Source organism: Malaya genurostris, chromosome 3, assembly GCF_030247185.1.
Source record: "Malaya genurostris strain Urasoe2022 chromosome 3, Malgen_1.1, whole genome shotgun sequence".
In the NCBI taxonomy this organism is placed as follows: Eukaryota; Metazoa; Arthropoda; class Insecta; order Diptera; family Culicidae; genus Malaya; species Malaya genurostris.
This window is the reverse complement of record NC_080572.1, coordinates 11,166,411-11,183,063: the sequence shown is the minus strand read 5'-3', so window position 1 is coordinate 11,183,063 and position 16,653 is coordinate 11,166,411. Positions and strand designations below refer to the sequence as shown.

The following is a 16,653-nucleotide window of genomic DNA, read 5'->3' as shown; positions in this document are numbered from 1 at the left end:
TGTATAGATTTAGTTTTCTACTTCTACTTTAAACCAAAAATCAACTTTTGCAGTTTTTGCTTGAGAAAACTAAAAAACTGACCCAGGTTAGTTTCATCACACCAGCAAATTTATCGAGAGTTAGGTTCGCACTTGGCAAAAAGGAGTGGAAGCAAACCCGATACAAGAACCGGATTCGGAGCTGACTCCAATTTCAGTTCAATCACGTTGAAACTAGTTTCAAACAAACGATTTGACAGCAGTTAAAGTAAAACCTGGGTTGAACCAGAGAAAACGATGTAAGTTTCGCTTAGCAATATTTAAATATAATGAAAAGTTACAGTTCAATGTAAACTTTGAACAGTGAGACGATGTCGTCGAACAGTTTTATTTGAATAGTAGGGGAAAGTCTTATAAAGCGCCCCTGCTAGCCAAAATGCCCCCTTTCCTTTCTTAAGCATTGAAGACTTTTCTGAAGCAAAGTTTTATCACTAACACTATCTTTTCGTAGGATCTTTCTGCTATGCAAGTTTGGTGGTTGTCGTTTGCAGGAAAGTATGAAAAAACAAAAAAAATCATTTGGCAGCTTTTCGATGTAAAGTTTTGCTTCGACTAAATAGATGTTTTATCCGCCATTTCTTTGACATACTGATTATCTCAAAACAGTAACTTTATGGACATTTTAAGAAGCATAATGCATCATTGTTGTGGGATAAAATGTCTTTTGTTGTGTGTCATGCCACTGATTTGTTGTGAGACATATTTTACGGCTGCTGGGGCATTATGTCTGAGGCGAGCGAAAAAAACTAAGAATGTGGCCGTTTTGGAAAATGTGTTTATATCAATCAATTCTCATCTTTTCAATTGTAGTCATTGAAAATTATGTTCCTAATCCTTATTGCAATGAAATACTTACATTCTCGAGGAAAATATATCAATACACTTGGAAATATCTCAATGTTTTCTTAAGGGGGGCATATTATAACACTTTACCCTACATAGAAAATCGCCCATCTTCCGTAAAACGGATCTCTATTCTTGGGGCCATTATTATTCATTTCATTGAATTCTTTGGGCATTTTTACATAATAAACAGTTTTGATTGTTTACCTTTCCGAGAATTCTCGAATTTTTTTTTTTTTTTGAGGTATCATAGATTTTTTCTTTCTGTTCAATGTTGTAAACGTGTTTGTGTTTACTTTGAATTTACATTCAAAAGCTCTCTATTTGTCAAGTTTAAATAACATGGACGATCAAAATATTAGTTTTCAAATATATTTTCTCTTTTTTTTTTGTATTCTCGTACTATTTATAATCACGTTTGAATCAATGCGTGAGACTTCGAAATTTTATCCGGTGCGAAACGAATTTTTCTGCGGAACACGATTTCAGACTATATTTAGTACTGCGTTCGAGCTTGTGGCATCTGGCTCATGGTAGCTTGTTTATTGAATAACATGAACCCAAAAGACAAAAATTGTCACCATCAAAATCTTAGATATTTTTAAGCAAGCTGATTGGCGAGATGTAACAAACAATGGTCTTAGCCAACTCATCTGACAAAAAAACAAAAAAGCTAGCGAATTGCGAGCGGACTATTCTCTTGCGAAATGACATGGTGGTGAAGCTGGAGAATAAAACAGGCACTGACCGTGCAAAACCTGAACTTGTTCGGAGCTCTGCCCGATTGGGTTACTGTCTAAGTTACATTTCATCACGGTCAGAGAAGTTCAAATGGTAGCACAATTTCCTTAGATTTGGGTAAGTTTGCGGGTTTTGTTATATCTTTTATTATTTGCTGTTCGCTATCTGACACCAATAGTCTACGGAAAGAATGTCGGTCATCATAAAACCACGTGGAGGCATGAGTTATGAACTGGCTAATGCAAAACCAGAATTTGATTCCAATTTGAAAAAAAAATACTTCCATTGATGAATTTCAGGATGTTTCAGCTAAACAACGGCACAAGTAAACGTCACTGATTGATTTATTTTCTTTTGCAAAAATATCGCATATATGAAAAGTAATAAATATAAAACAGAATGATTTTCCTCGGTGGATAACATAACATAAAATATAATACCATCATTTTTGTCATGAAGCAGCGGCATTGAAATTAATAGTGGAATAGTGTGAGTTATAAAAATATATTGAACAACTTGTCCATCTGCCGCAACGGTCGGTACACATCATTGAACACAGAATTGGATTTTTTACCACTTTCGAGTGCTTTTCCACTGGACAGCGTCTCACTGTCTTCCTCTGTTTCGTCATTCCGGTCATCATCTTTGGCCGGTTGCATAGCACACCAGATGGCACTGATCAATCGCTGGTAGAGGAACGACTGCCGGCAGACCGGTTTGCTAAGATTCAGGTGATCCTCTTTGGTCAAATAAAAGTCACCCTCATCGATCCGAGCAGACGTCTCCGGTACAATGTGAAACGTAAGTTTGAACGAAGTCAGTATCGTTGGACGACCTTCGCAAACACTAACAATCTCCGGCTTTCTACCAAAACTACCGATAGCTTTTAAAAATGAATTGTTCAGGTGAAGCAGTTGCTTGGAGTTTTGTTCAAGTTCGCGAACTTCCACCGATGGCCAGACTAGTGCCGACGTGTGTTGCTTCAATTTGGCTACGGCGCTCCCACGATGGGGTGTCCCTAGGAACATGATGGCCCGTGAGTTGTGTGCGATTCGGCGAACGGCCGGATCATCATTTTCAGCAGCTTGTACGATGATGCTCTTTATGAGCAAGCCGCCCATTGAATGACCAACCCAAACCACAGGACGATCCTGACCAATGTTAGATTTAGACAGTTTACGCAAGAATTCTGTGGCACGCTTTTCCAATTTTCCATCGTACTTTTCACATGGACATCCACTTGCGGACCATTGTGAAAGCGATGAGTCATAATTCAGCCCAATGACGCGAATGTTTGGAAAATCTTTCGGCAACCACTCCATTGGCCAACAGAATGAACGACAATCGGCTTCATCACCCAGCGGTTCCTTGTTCCACTGCTCGCCGGAAACACTGTAACGACTCTCGATGTTCCGCGGTATAAAACTGGCATTCTTTTCGTCTGCCACCAGTGGAAGATCCGGAAAAACAACCGACCATTCCGAACTGAGTGGTTCGTCTTCTTGCAGTGCCTGGATGAGCTCTTTGGTGGCGGTGTCACTGATCAAGGCATGTCGCTTCGGTGGCGTCGGCTGTAGCGTCAAAAGTTCGTCCTTGTAGGGAGCGATGCCTTCTGTGGAAAAGGAAGCAAAGCGGTAAAAGTCGGCTGGTGTTATGGCGAAAGTGAAACTAATTGTTGAGCAATAAAAAAAAAGATTAATCCAATAAGTGAAATATCCCACAGTAGCGTAAGATTTGTTGTCGACTTTTTGACACATTTTAAAGAGATGTCTTAGATAAGATACAAACTACGATTATTGGATGAGGTCATGTTCTAATTGAATTCCATTCCAGTACGAAAAAGTTTTCTAGAATTATCGCAAATGAATATCGCAAAATCTAGTGACAATTTTTGAATAGCGTAAAACAAAAGCAAAAGTTCCGTCCGCGCATATTATAATATTCCATCTTACCGATGGAAGGTAGTTTTTTTTTCTGGCAAGAAGCACATTATCAGCCGGCTTACCTTCTGCGTGATCCGCCCGAGGCTGATCTTCATCGAAGGAAGACTTTTTCGCAGACCAGTTAAACAGTCGTATAAGCCGAGCTGATTTTTGTGGCCCACCATACACACCGTCACCGCTGGGCTGAGCAATCGCGCTGAATGACGCAATTTTGAGTTGCATCGAATTGCCCTTTCCTTGGTGATCCCCATCAGTGGATTTAGCACTTGACGAGACTAGATTTATGGATGAATGTTTCTTACCTAGGAGACTGGCCACCTGCGGTTTTAGATCCTTCTGTCGCCATGTTACGAATACACCTCCTAAAAATGGACACTTGTTAGGCTTTGTTGTATCATAAATTGAGGAGATTATACCCAATAAACCGTGAATAAAAACTACATCCACATCTGGCTTCCGTTTCCTGCGCCCCTTTGGATAAAGAGGATATACATTCGATTCATAGTGGAAACAGTTCGGATCATCACGATCCAAATTTGACAGGGTTAAATCGGTAGTAACCTGCATACGCATATCAACATCCTTCTGCCAGCGGGACAAAATGCTAATCCAACCGCTCGCGAAAAAATCGTAAACACAATCTCCACAGACGGATAAATTTGCTACGATTCTCGAAATGATCAGTTTTATGTCGATATTATCTTTAAACAGTTTTTCCGCTTCTATCAGTGCCAGTAAACCTCCGGCACTTATAATCTTCCGACAGTTCTCTGCCCTCATAGTCAAATGGACTAAGGCACTGAGCGCCTGTTTTAGTAGTTCGTGCTCTAAACGGGACAAACTGAGACGGTAATCAATACCATCATCTCCAATAGGTTCCTTGATTTGATTTGCGGTAAAAGTATGCTCCAAAACGTATGCTGCACATCGATCCGGTATTAGCTTTTCGATCAAGGCTTTCAGGTCAGAAAGAACATCTCGTAATTCCTTCTCTACCCCGTACTGCCGGGGTGGAAGAAACCAACGAGAATCGCAATTCGACCGCGCTAGAGAAACTGCCGTCTGCGCATCGCACAGCTGGGCCAAATGCTGATAGTCCCAATCTGAAAAACAAAACCATTTGAGAAATTTGCATACTAAACTTAAGATAATCGATTCGATGGAAAGTGCGATAGTAATGTGTACCTCTAATGGAATTCCCTTTAGCACCGATTGCAAGCATGTGGAAAATGGAAACAAGCTCTTTAATACTGCTGATAGATTCACACAAACCTTGCCTTGCTTATCTATGTGTAAAAACAACAAACTCACCCTTCAAATGATCAATCAGAGCCAGCTGCTTGACTGCCTTCAGACGATCGTTTTGATCGCCTTCCTGGGCGATTCGGAGTAACCTCCAGGCAACCGAGTGTTTAAAAACTTTCCACCATTTTCCGAACGGTTGAACAACGACATTTACCAGCTTGCTGTTCTGTTGTTGCTGTTCCAGTTGTTCCTGGAGCGATTGTCGGTAGATGTGATGCTTAATGTAGATGTAATCGGGACGCTTCCGGTCGATGTCTAACACCCGGGTGTCAACCAAGTTACTTAGTGCGGAATATGTACGGAAAACTTCGTAGCCGACAAAGCCAATGCTGAAATTGAAATCGCAAAGTTATTCACCGTCCGTGGATGTATTCGATAGAAAAACTCACAAAGACATCAAACCACCACCAGCAAAAATTTTGCTATACTTTTTGTACTTGATGTACATAATTTATTCTATTAGGTAAATTTCGCATTAATAGTTGATTCACTATTTGACACCACCAGCACAGTTGATTGAATTTAAAGTTTTCTAATGGCGTTTTCGTGCAGTGCTACACTGAGGCATGAATAAACGAACAAAAATGACGAAAACATAAACAGTAACCATTGACTACAATAAACGATTGCATTGCACAGAGCTACATCAAACTTTTGATGAGTGCTACACCAGTGGTATCGGTGCAGAAAAAGTGTAGCACTGGTGTAGTGCAATTAAAAAACGAAAACGACATAAAGCAACTTCTAGCGTAGAAGCTACCAAATCACATAGAATTTTTCACTTAATTACAGCTAGTGAAATAATCACTGATTCGGCTAATTCAATAAATCACAAGCGTAAATTGCAGTTTCAAAACGGCGAAACACTTTTAAATGTTGTCATTTTGTAGTAGTTGTATGAAAACTCCATTTATTTGAACAACGAAAAATTAAATCAGTAGGCTCGTACGATACGTGAAATTTTGGTAAACAACCTGCTGCTACTTACGGACAAATCTCTCATCGCTGGCATGTTTTGTTCACCTCTTGCTCATTAGAGTGATTAAATTGCATGGGTGCGAAAGAGATCACTAGCTGAGCAGCAACATCAGCAGATCCAAATACACGCAGAGAAAAAAATTGTAAAAATAACTTATTTCGAGTTTCACACAACGAATTTTTTTGTTGAAATAGTGAAAATAAAAATCTCGTTTGATATAGCAATTATTTATTCCAGAAACTACAAAACATGATAATTATTTTTTTTTCAGCAGATTAGTTTGTTTCAAGCAACATTTTGATAAAAATAACAAATATTTGACTTGAACGTTTCTGTCAATTTCTTGACAAACAATTTCACAGTAAATTCAATTTGAAAAATTAGTTTTAAATTAACGAGCCTTTGATGAAGTTAATGATTGTAGCGCTTTAAATTCACAATTCTTTCAGTTGAATTAAATTTCCTTGAATTTAGTTATTTCAAGTTTTTGTTTTATATTCGTTTTAAAAAATTTTGCATTTTTTCAATTGAATTTTTTTAAACATCTAAGACGAACAATTCACTCCCATGCCACAATCAAATCCAGTTTTTTATGTTTATAGCATTCAACGCTTCGATGCTCCATCAATTTTCAATAAATTCGGTAGAAATGGAGATCCTGCATCAAGTATTGTTTATAAAAAAATGTTATTTTATGTTATTATAAAAATATTCTTGAATATCAATACATACGCATACAATACTCAGTTGTATCGTTATACTCTTAGATCTTAGATAAATTGTATCTTTTTTTTTCTTGACATAAAGATATACAAGAATCAAGTCAACTTGAACATTTCGATAATATCAAACTTTGGTTGATACATAATAAATAGTTTGTTTATTTCAACAAAAAACTCAGCATGAAGAAATATATTTTTCATTTTGTTAGACCAAAATTTTGACTCAAATCCAACAGAGATCGTTTTTGATGTTGAAGGGTGAAATGGGTCAAAACAATCATATTCTAGCCTGAAATAAACATAAATCAAGTTCAAAAATCTACTAACCGTTTTGTTATTTTAAGCTTACTCCATTTCTCTGCGTGTATACGTCACCAAAGACATCATATTAACAAGATATCCAGCTCTCACATTTCCTGAACAAATCATTGGCAACATCCTTTTTTGCGAACATGGTGCCCTCAGGCGAGTCCGCATCAAATCTCGTACATAGAAGCAGGGGAGAGAAATGTCAAATTCGTGCGCGCCAAAATAGCAGCACTGCGCACCCATACAATTGGCATGATATATTGAATGTGATGCCGTGCGATGGCGTTGTTGAACTGAAGATTGATTTCGCTCCAAGCTGACAGGGTCTGACGTCACCCACCTTCTCAAACACTTTGCATGTTACGTTTTATGACTGTGCTGTTTACGTTTTGTCCATTGAGTAATTTGACGTCTCTGTTACTCACACCGATGCAGAGTGCACAGATCTATTCATATACGAAATTAGAATGTGTGTGAGCCGAAGTCAAAGTTTGTTGGGGGTTCAATTTTACACTGATGTAAAAATATTTTTGACTCATAATCATACACTGCGAAAAATGCATATACAATTTCGTAAGCTATGAACTAATGAGCCAAGTAGAAGACAGTTCCATTACGTGATATAGAGTTTCATGAACGATTTTGTGTCTTTCTCAACTGTTCTCTTGGCATTGCACTGTTTTTTATTGCATATATGTCTTCAATAATTGGCACGATGCGGCTCGACAAAATTCACTCAAAATTCACATTCAAAATTCATTTCGACATACTCACACTAGCATTAACTTTTCAACTGCTGAGAATAGCCACACCAACACATTCGCACATGGATTGGACTATTCCTTATTCATAATGCAAAAGTGTTTCCGAATGCTGCAAGAAATATGGTTGTTTTGAAATCGTTCCTATATAGGATAGACACTAACGAATTACGTCGTAAATTGAATTTTCAGCGATGCGAGAAACACAGGAAACGGTCACAACCAACAAATATAGTGCTTAAAGAGCCTATAACCAGAGTGACGACATCTCATCCGTAAAAAAAAAAAGATCGCGGCAATTTCAAAAGTCTGTAAATTTTGACGAAAGTTTCCGAAAAACTCGATTTTGAAAAGTCTGCAAAAGTCTGCACAACAAAAAATGTCTGCAACACTATACACGAAATCTGCAGATTTACAGACAAACCTACAGCTCTGGCATCTCTGCTGTCAGAGCGCCCATTCAGGGCAGCTCATTATGGTGATTCTCTATCAGGGGTGCCAGATCATTTTATTTTTTGAAAACTTTGTGATCAAGCCAACAACCTGTCTGAGAAAATCTGTGCACGTTTGCCGTACCGTAATAGCTGATCGGAATCAATTTGGTGAGCAAAACAAAATTTTTCCCTTTAACATCAAAAATGTTCTCTGTTTGATATGAATCGAATTTTTTGTCTAGTCAAATTGAAATAATATTTATTTGGCTGATTCTATTGTTGAAATAAACTAACTTTGTATTACATGTCAACCAAAGTTGAGTTGATGTTATCGACAATGTCTGTGTTGATTCAATCCTGTTATACCTTTATATCACGATGAAAAATTGATCTTAGCTTATTCCTCCTCTGATGTCACCTCAGGACGCATTTGAAGGAATACCTTCAATCATACCAGTAGAGAAGGAAAATGCACTAGCCCAGCAGTTTGTGTGTTCTCACAATTTAGGACTCAACATTGTTAGTCCACATGAAAGAGCCGTTGCTGATAGCATAGCTGAGGTTGACCAGTCAGACAGCTTGGTTCCTAAGGAAAGTAGAGTCACTGCGAATGAGCTGATGGCTATTGTGAAAAAATCCAACAATATGAAGGCCCCTGGTTTCAACAACACATTCAACATTGAGCTGAAGTATTTGAGTATTCGCTCAATTGTTTTCTTAGCTAATATTTTTAACAGGTTCTGGGAGCTTGGTTACTTCCCTTCAAAGTGGAAGTTAGCTAAAGTTATCTCAATTTTGAAACCGGGGAAAGATCCTTCCTTTTCCAAGAGCTATCGGCCCATCAGCTTACTCTCTGCCCTATCCATGCTGTTTGAAAAGTCAATACAGAGGCGAATTCTTGCTTTCACAGATGAACAGGATGTATTACTAGAAGAACAATTTGGGTTCCGGAAAGGAAGATCCAGTCAACGGATTTAACCAAAGATAAATAATAAAGACATGTACGTGCTTATAAATATTTTTAAAAAATGTGGTTCGTTCCCGGTACCTTCTGAAATGATCGCACTCACCGCTTGGTGGGGCGCGAGATTAATTGCATTGTTATCATTTCGACCACAGTGTACCATAAAATCTGAATATATACAAATGAGCTAACGAATCGAAAGGGTTATCACGGTTTGACATTTGCATTATGAATGTGATGATGGGAACTCAGCAGTGCAACCAATTTATCACCATTGGTGCCAGTTTCACGGAGGACCGTAGATGTGCGCCAAAAAAAGATCGTGACTGTCATGTCTGTGATTTAACTGTGATACGTGATACTCATTATTATTTGATAAAAAGCATAGGACCGACGACACGACCTGCCACTCGGCTATCAAAACTGTATCGCAAATTTAACTACCCCTCAGTAACTGGTAATGTCAAAACGAAATCGCTTGATAATTTATTAAAACTGGCAACAAAGCCAAAAAATTGTTGATTTCGACTAACAACTACCATAACCTTAGTTACCAATTTTGTTTTGATGGAAAATAAAAAAAAATCTAAAATGTTCAATCGATTTGAACCTATGATTGGGCGTAATTGCTCATTTACATTGATCTTCCAGGTATGTAAAGTAAGTAATTAGTGCCGAATAGTAGATGAAATTGAGTTTTTCGACAGTTTCATCAGTAACGACTGTTTTTCAGGGAAACCGCGTTGTAATGAAACTGGACGTTCATTCATTTTCATGTCGGTCAAACTCGAACCACTTGAGTCCGACGGAGAAGAACATTCAAATATCGTTATGAAGTAGACTAGTGGACATCTACCGGACATCTAATGATCATCCAAGCAGTTGTCACAGTCTGAATAGCAGTCGCAGTTCTCTAGATCACAACTGCAAATAATCTATGCAGTATTGGAAGTGTTTAATTAGTTTAATGTATACACATAATTTGAACATAAATATTGATGAAATTGCTTCGTTATTCTTGTACTTAAATTACTTAAATATTTTTGGACTTTTTTACATGTTTTACTGATCTTCACCGTTGTCGAATCAAACGTGTTGATTTTTGTGAACGAAAATGTTTTACCCCATATAGTCTTTAGCATATGTGGGTTAACTAGCAGCTTTTCAAAGTAAAGTCGGTTATCAGGTTCAAGGTCGGTTATCAACTTATCAGCAATCTTTACGTCCACGTTCCGGTTCCCTTGATATCAACAATGAAACGGAGTATGTTTTCGTGTCTCATGAACAGATTTATGTTCCCTGGACCAGGATGCTTCTTCGTTGGTTAGGAAAAAAAGGTGACTTTTTCACCACGGCAATACCTTATCTAATCTCTTCCAGACCATTTAAATTTATTTGGCAAATTTTCGGAGCAATAGCAACGAGAAACCTGAATCCGACTCTCTACTCTACCGAATCGGCCAACGAGAAAATGTTAGAATTACACACTGAAGCCATCAGGTGGCAAATCTTCCTTTTTCCGCGTTTTTTGTATGTGACGTAGACAGTAATAGACAATACCATAGCTTCCGAACAGATTATCACCGATGCCAGTAAAGCCGAAATGTGTTAGCTATGCTAAGTTAGCCATCGGGGGGAGGAAAATCATCTTCGAATTGATTTTCAATGAATTTTCAGAGATTAGACACCGACTTTGCCCTGAGAGAAAGAGTGATAGGACCGATTTGTCTCCAGTATGATGTCATTTTGTTATTTACCTGTAGCAAACTGTTTGTTTATTTGTGTTGGACCTCCTTGGCAACTAGTTCGTAGCAACTAAACAGTGTTGCTCGAGAAGATTCTTTCTATCAAATACGAGGGATCACTCAATTTTTGGTAACTGATGGTAAATCATCAACGGACATTTTTCATGACGATTTTTCTTCAGAGTGCCTGGTCGTGTCGTCGATAGGACCTTTAACACTTTCTCTGTAGGGGATTACGTTGTTATTCGAAACGTAGATACTACTGTTGGTACGAATAAGAAATTTGTTTCCAAATATCATGGTCCGTATCGCATTCATAAGACACTCCCCAATGATCGCTATGTGATTAGGGACATAGAAAATTATCAGATATCTCAACTTTCTTACGATAGGATTGTAGAGGCTGCCAGGATAAAGTCTTGGACTGATAACGGATGTACTGACATAAGAGAGTGATACTTGCCTCCGGAAAGCGGTGTGGTCATGTTTACTAAATTTACATTTTACATGTTACAAAATGACAGATTCGCTTTGTTTACTTTTTCGTTCACGATTTACCGAACTAATTTTATATTTGATACTTTACTCTTCGCAAAACTTTCAAGGTAAAACTACAAGCTTTGATTTATATTGGAAACTTTAGAGAATTTGCAATAATGGCTCTGTAATAATCAAAAGAGAAAGTAAACAAAGAGAGGCTCTCACCTGCAGTTAGGCCCTTTTGTCGTGGAACTATCGAGTTAATCACGATCGCGTACACACGTAAAAAATAAAGTCCGTGCGAAAACCACGTGTCCGTTTTTCATTTTCACTGCTCCATTGTGATTATTTATTATCCAGTTTACAATTGATTTCTAACTTCGAGACTTAATAACAAGTGGCGGTCGCTTGGAGTAGTGTGTCAATTGCACATTAACATACATGTTAGTAATGCTCAGGCACCAATCAGATACTTATTCCTCATGAATGACATTTGAGCATATTCGTTTCCATTCTGAAGCACAATACGGAGCATTCCTGAACACAATATCTGCGTCGATTGCACAACCAAGAGCACAGTTTATCATTCCGGTATTTGCGGACACAACACCGTTTGTGTTAAGTGACTCACCCTTGGGATACGCTATTTCACTAACAAAAAATAGAACCTGTTGCTACAAATGGTTATTACACCTTTTTGACTGATCTTGCGAATAGTAACATAAAAACGAGTTCTTGCGCTAAACCCAAATTTAGAGTAAGAGTTACTCATCGTCATTGATGGTAACTACTCAACTTTTGACGTTTCCATGTATCATTTGAAAATGAGTAACTAGTACTCAAACTCTGAGTAACTTTTTCTAAGCGTGTGGACTCTGACAAACACCTTGCGTACAACGTACAACCTGTACCCCTCGTTCTGTTTTTTCGATTTCCATTCCAGAGAAGCCAGATCTGCAGATTTGTCTGTAAATCTGTACACGCTGCCAAAAAAATAACCAACGGTTGACTTAAATTCACCTAACATGAAGTAATCAAGCATGTTTTTAATTGTTGGGTGAAAAGTACTGTATCGATTGAGTAGTTTTCACTCAACAGTGTAGTTTACTTCAATAAGTTGCTGTTGGGTGAAAAAATTTTGTGTGTTGCATCGCAGAAACTATCGGTCAGATTTGAAGTGAGTGAAAATATTTTGTAAAATTGCCGGTTTTGGGAGAATAATTCAATGATTGTCATCAATCGCAGTGTGAGTAGCTTTGTATAATTTCTTTTTAAAACAATAATTACACCGCAATATCATTTCAGGCGATGGAAGATATTGAGATGCGTTCGATTGCTCAACGGTGCAGTTCCAGCAGCTCAATAGAGCAGCCTTGGCAGTTCAATGATATAGTCTGTAGATTTATTACTGTTGCAGCTCCAATTGCAAAGTACAATGAATATGAATTGCCATAAGTGTGCGAACAGATTTAATTTTATTACTCATTCTGAATTTTGTAAATGTAACGGTAACAAACCATCTGAACATAATTACATTGTTGAAATATGTAAAAAGATAAATATTCAATAAATAAAGTAATCATAGTTGACTTTATTGTTTGCGTTTTATTTTTCAAACAATCGAACGAAAACTGAAATCAAATTACCCAAGTTGATTTTTATATCGCTTGCGTAGTTTCTACCTAATCAGCACTATTGATGCTTTTACTCAAAAATAAGTAAAACCCATTTTACCCAAAATTGGCTTCCTGCACACAACCCCTCTATTGAGTGAAAAGTACTTAAAATTAGGTAATTTTTTGGCAGCGTGTAGATTTCGTACATAAGCAGCCCTTACACGAGACAATATTATTGTCAAACCAAAGTATTGTCAATACCGTCAAACCAATTGACTTGGTAACTTGGGCCGCTATAGTGGTGCAGACATTTTTTGTTGTGCAGACTTTTGAAAATCGAGTTTTACGTAGACTTTCGTCAATATTCACATACTTTTGAAATTATCGCGACCGAGTTTAGCGTATCATACTTTATAGAGAAATTGCTGCCAGCAAGACATACTTGTAAATTGCATTTTTTTTCGGATATATCTGTATGAAATGTTTAAAACGACGAATGTAACAATGAGAGATTCTCTTTGTTTACTTTGTCTTTGGATTATTACGGTACTCTGAGAAATCCTTCACTCCAATTATTTAGCGATAATAATAACTAAAGCTACCTATAAACAAAAAGCACGTATATTTAGAGATTCGACCGTGAGAGTAATGCTCCAAATCTGACCGATAGTTTCTGCCATGCAACACACAAAATTATTTTCACCCAACAGCAACTTATTGAAGTAAACTAAACTGTTGAGTGAAAACTACTCAATCAATACAGTACTTTTCACCCAACAATAAAAAACATGCTTGATTACTTCATGTTAGGTAAATTTAAGTCAACCGTTGGGTTTTTTTGTCGTGAATACGACTTACTTTATTATGGGGCGCCTTTTCAAAAGTAGCCATATGGAAGAATGGGCAGAACTTAATCGTGAATATCTCGACGTGTATTAATGGTAGCAACATAATTCTTTCACCATTTCATCAAAAATATGATCAGGAATTCAGGATAATATTTTGAACAGTGTGCGATAACCACAAACAACTCAAAAATTAAGTTTTCTTAAAATTTGAAAGCAACGCGGAAAACACCTTACTTTCGCTTGGGTTTTTCGCGCAAGGACGACGATTTTGAGGTAGTCAGGCACATATCTTCAACTGAATGCGTATAAAAGGGGAACCGTGGTCGAAAATCGATCATTTCTTTTCGTGCGTTCGATGGAAGCAGACGTCGTGGGAGTGGAATCATCAACCAGCAGCGACGGACCAAATTGAGTTCCTCAATAAAATTCTGTATGCGGCTATTTTTATAGCCGTTAGGACCGCCCATTAGTGAAAAAGCTACAAACGAAATCACATAAAAGGAAATCTCTTAACAAAAATTCAATCAGTTTGGATTCAATCGCCACTGCGAGCAGATGTGTTTTGTGTCGTCTGCACGCTTTCGACAAGAGCGATTACGTCACAGCTGCCAGTCATTAGCAGTGGGAAAAAACAACGGTGGAGAGCATTGCACAATATCAGCCGTTCTAATGGCTCTAAAAGTTTTCTAAAGAACTATTAGGATTTGTTGTTCGCAAATCGTAGGAAAATATCCTCAGTTTACTGCAAATCAAGAACAGTTTGCTTAGATTTGTGCACTTTTCGCTGTGTGAAATTCACAGTAATCGAGATCAAGTGAAGCTTTCTTTGTTTTTGCGAAAAATGTGAAAAAGGGGAATGCGTGCATAATTCATACAATTGATATTCGCAAGTGTTAAGGAACATGTCAGTTGTTTTCGTATTCACGACATCCAGTTATGTCTCTGACATTACCCACCCGCCTTTTTTGGCAGCGTGTACTTTTGCAACCCTGTCTGAAGATATTTGTAATTTTCACCTGGCAACTCTGTTCCATTCTATTGCTTGCACAATTCCTTCTTGCTAGCTCTTTCGCACGCATTTCTACTAACGCAATACGATTCGATGTGCGCTCTCGTTTTCTCATTTGTATGATTAGCACCAGAGATGCCAGATTTTTTCATAGGAAGTCTGTATTACTTTGTATAAAAAATCTGTATTTATCTGTATGTAATAAAATTAAATTTCAATGATCAATAATTATTTCCATCTGTCTGTTGGAACAGAAAGGTCGAATTCCATAAAAGGAATGTAACGCCAAGACTTTGCTTTTCGTCACTGCATTCAAATAGTAATAGATTGCTCATGCGAGAAAGCTTTTTTTTGCATCTTGGAAAATCTTTATTCTGTATGCGTATGTAAAAATTTGTATAATGCAGATAAATCTGTATAAATGGCATATCCGCTTAGCACATTAGCGGCCCTTACACGATCATTAAAAGTGTCATTACTGAAAAGTAATGGCACTTTTAATGATCGTGTAAGGTCTACGAGTTCAGTAATGACACGAGTAATGATGGAATTCCAGATTTTCCATCATTACCAACATTATTTCTTCTTCATATTTTTTTGTGGAAGTGCTGAATATCTGTAGAACTATACGCGAAAAAATGACAAAGTGTAGATTTAAATTGTTAATATTTCATTAACCTTGACGTTTCAATGGCAAATCAAATTTATTTTCAGTTGAACGAAAATAAAAATATTGCTATTGCTATTGCTGGAGTAGTTAAAAATACTCATCATTAATAATGAACGTGTAATGCTAAAAAGTAATGATGTACATTAATGCAGTAATGACGAGCGTTTGAGCAGAAGTGTCATTACTTAGTAATGACACTTTTAATGATCGTGTAAGGGCCGCTATTCATTTAAGCAGGGTTGCCAAGTGCCAAATAATTAAATCTGTTTTTTTCAGTAGGAAAAGTATTTCAAAGTCTGGCATCATCTATGTTAACAAAAATAAGTTAATCTATTTCGTCTTCGACTCGTTAATAAATTAAGAACTTGTGCATAGTAACTGGAAGCATCACACAAACGTAAAGTTTGACTCTACTTGAGCGAAACTTTGTAATTAATTGCGCCAGGTCTTCATAGGCATTTATTTTTGTTGTTTTTTTTTTACTTGACGATTTTGAACCATTTGTTCCAAGTTTATTAAAAATTAAAAAGAATTTGAAACCTGGCATTTCATAAGCAGATAATCTGGTGAAATCCAAGTCTGTCGAAATAAGAAAAATTTTGCTAATACCAGATCTGGAACATTGGCAACTGTGCTTTTAAGCAATATCGATCAGGGTGGCCAGACCTACGGATTGGTCGATGGAACGTGATTTTCGTTTTGCTGATTTATTCATGAATGAAGTAGCACTTGTGAACACTTACATTGAACCGAAATTTTCTTATTGCTCGATAAACATTAAAAAAGGTTATAAGTGCTCTTTGCTTACGTTCTTGTTCAATTATTACGGCATATTTCTGTATTTTCCAACAACTTCCTAGCTGCAGATCGAAAGTTGATGATTTCAATCATTATTCTATGTGGAGTTAGAAAGAAGGATTGACAATAGAACCGTAATAATCGGAAAAGAAAGTAAACAAAGAGGACCTTTTCTAGTGTATTCATTTGCCACAAACTATGTGATTCTGAATCACACGGTTATAAATTGCTTTGGTAAAAGTTTACATGGTACAAGATCAAATTTTGATGTGTTATTTGATGTTTATTACACTCAGTCACGTAAACCCAACACTTCGCTCTCTTATGGAGGTAGAACTCCTGCTATCGAAAAACGGAGCGTTTATTAAGTTTTGAAATATAATCTGGCCACTCTGATGTCGATGAAGAGCACAGCCAACTCGCGGTTTCAGTGTTTCATCTCTGCTT

The 16,653-nt window shown here is 37.3% G+C and overlaps 1 protein-coding gene across 4 annotated transcripts; it reads right to left on the bottom strand.

The window, feature by feature from the left end:
• Window positions 1-1,949: 1,949 nt before the first annotated feature.
• LOC131439584 (protein SERAC1) lies at window positions 1,950-5,846 on the bottom strand. Of its 4 annotated transcripts, XM_058610778.1 has the most exons (7): window positions 5,662-5,846; window positions 5,261-5,430; window positions 4,878-5,200; window positions 4,752-4,808; window positions 3,983-4,669; window positions 3,629-3,928; window positions 1,950-3,235 (listed from the first exon to the last, which is right to left on the bottom strand). In XM_058610778.1, the coding sequence occupies exons 2-7, from the start codon at window positions 5,317-5,319 to the stop codon at window positions 2,118-2,120; spliced, it is 2,544 nt and encodes an 847-aa protein (XP_058466761.1). In that variant the 5' UTR covers window positions 5,320-5,430; window positions 5,662-5,846; the 3' UTR covers window positions 1,950-2,117. The 4 variants fall into 4 exon arrangements, with proteins under 4 accessions (XP_058466761.1, XP_058466764.1, XP_058466762.1 ...); XM_058610781.1 differs by having other exon boundaries at window positions 3,869-3,928; window positions 5,261-5,846; XM_058610779.1 differs by having other exon boundaries at window positions 4,752-4,766; window positions 5,261-5,846.
• Between the last annotated feature and the right edge of the window lie 10,807 nt (window positions 5,847-16,653).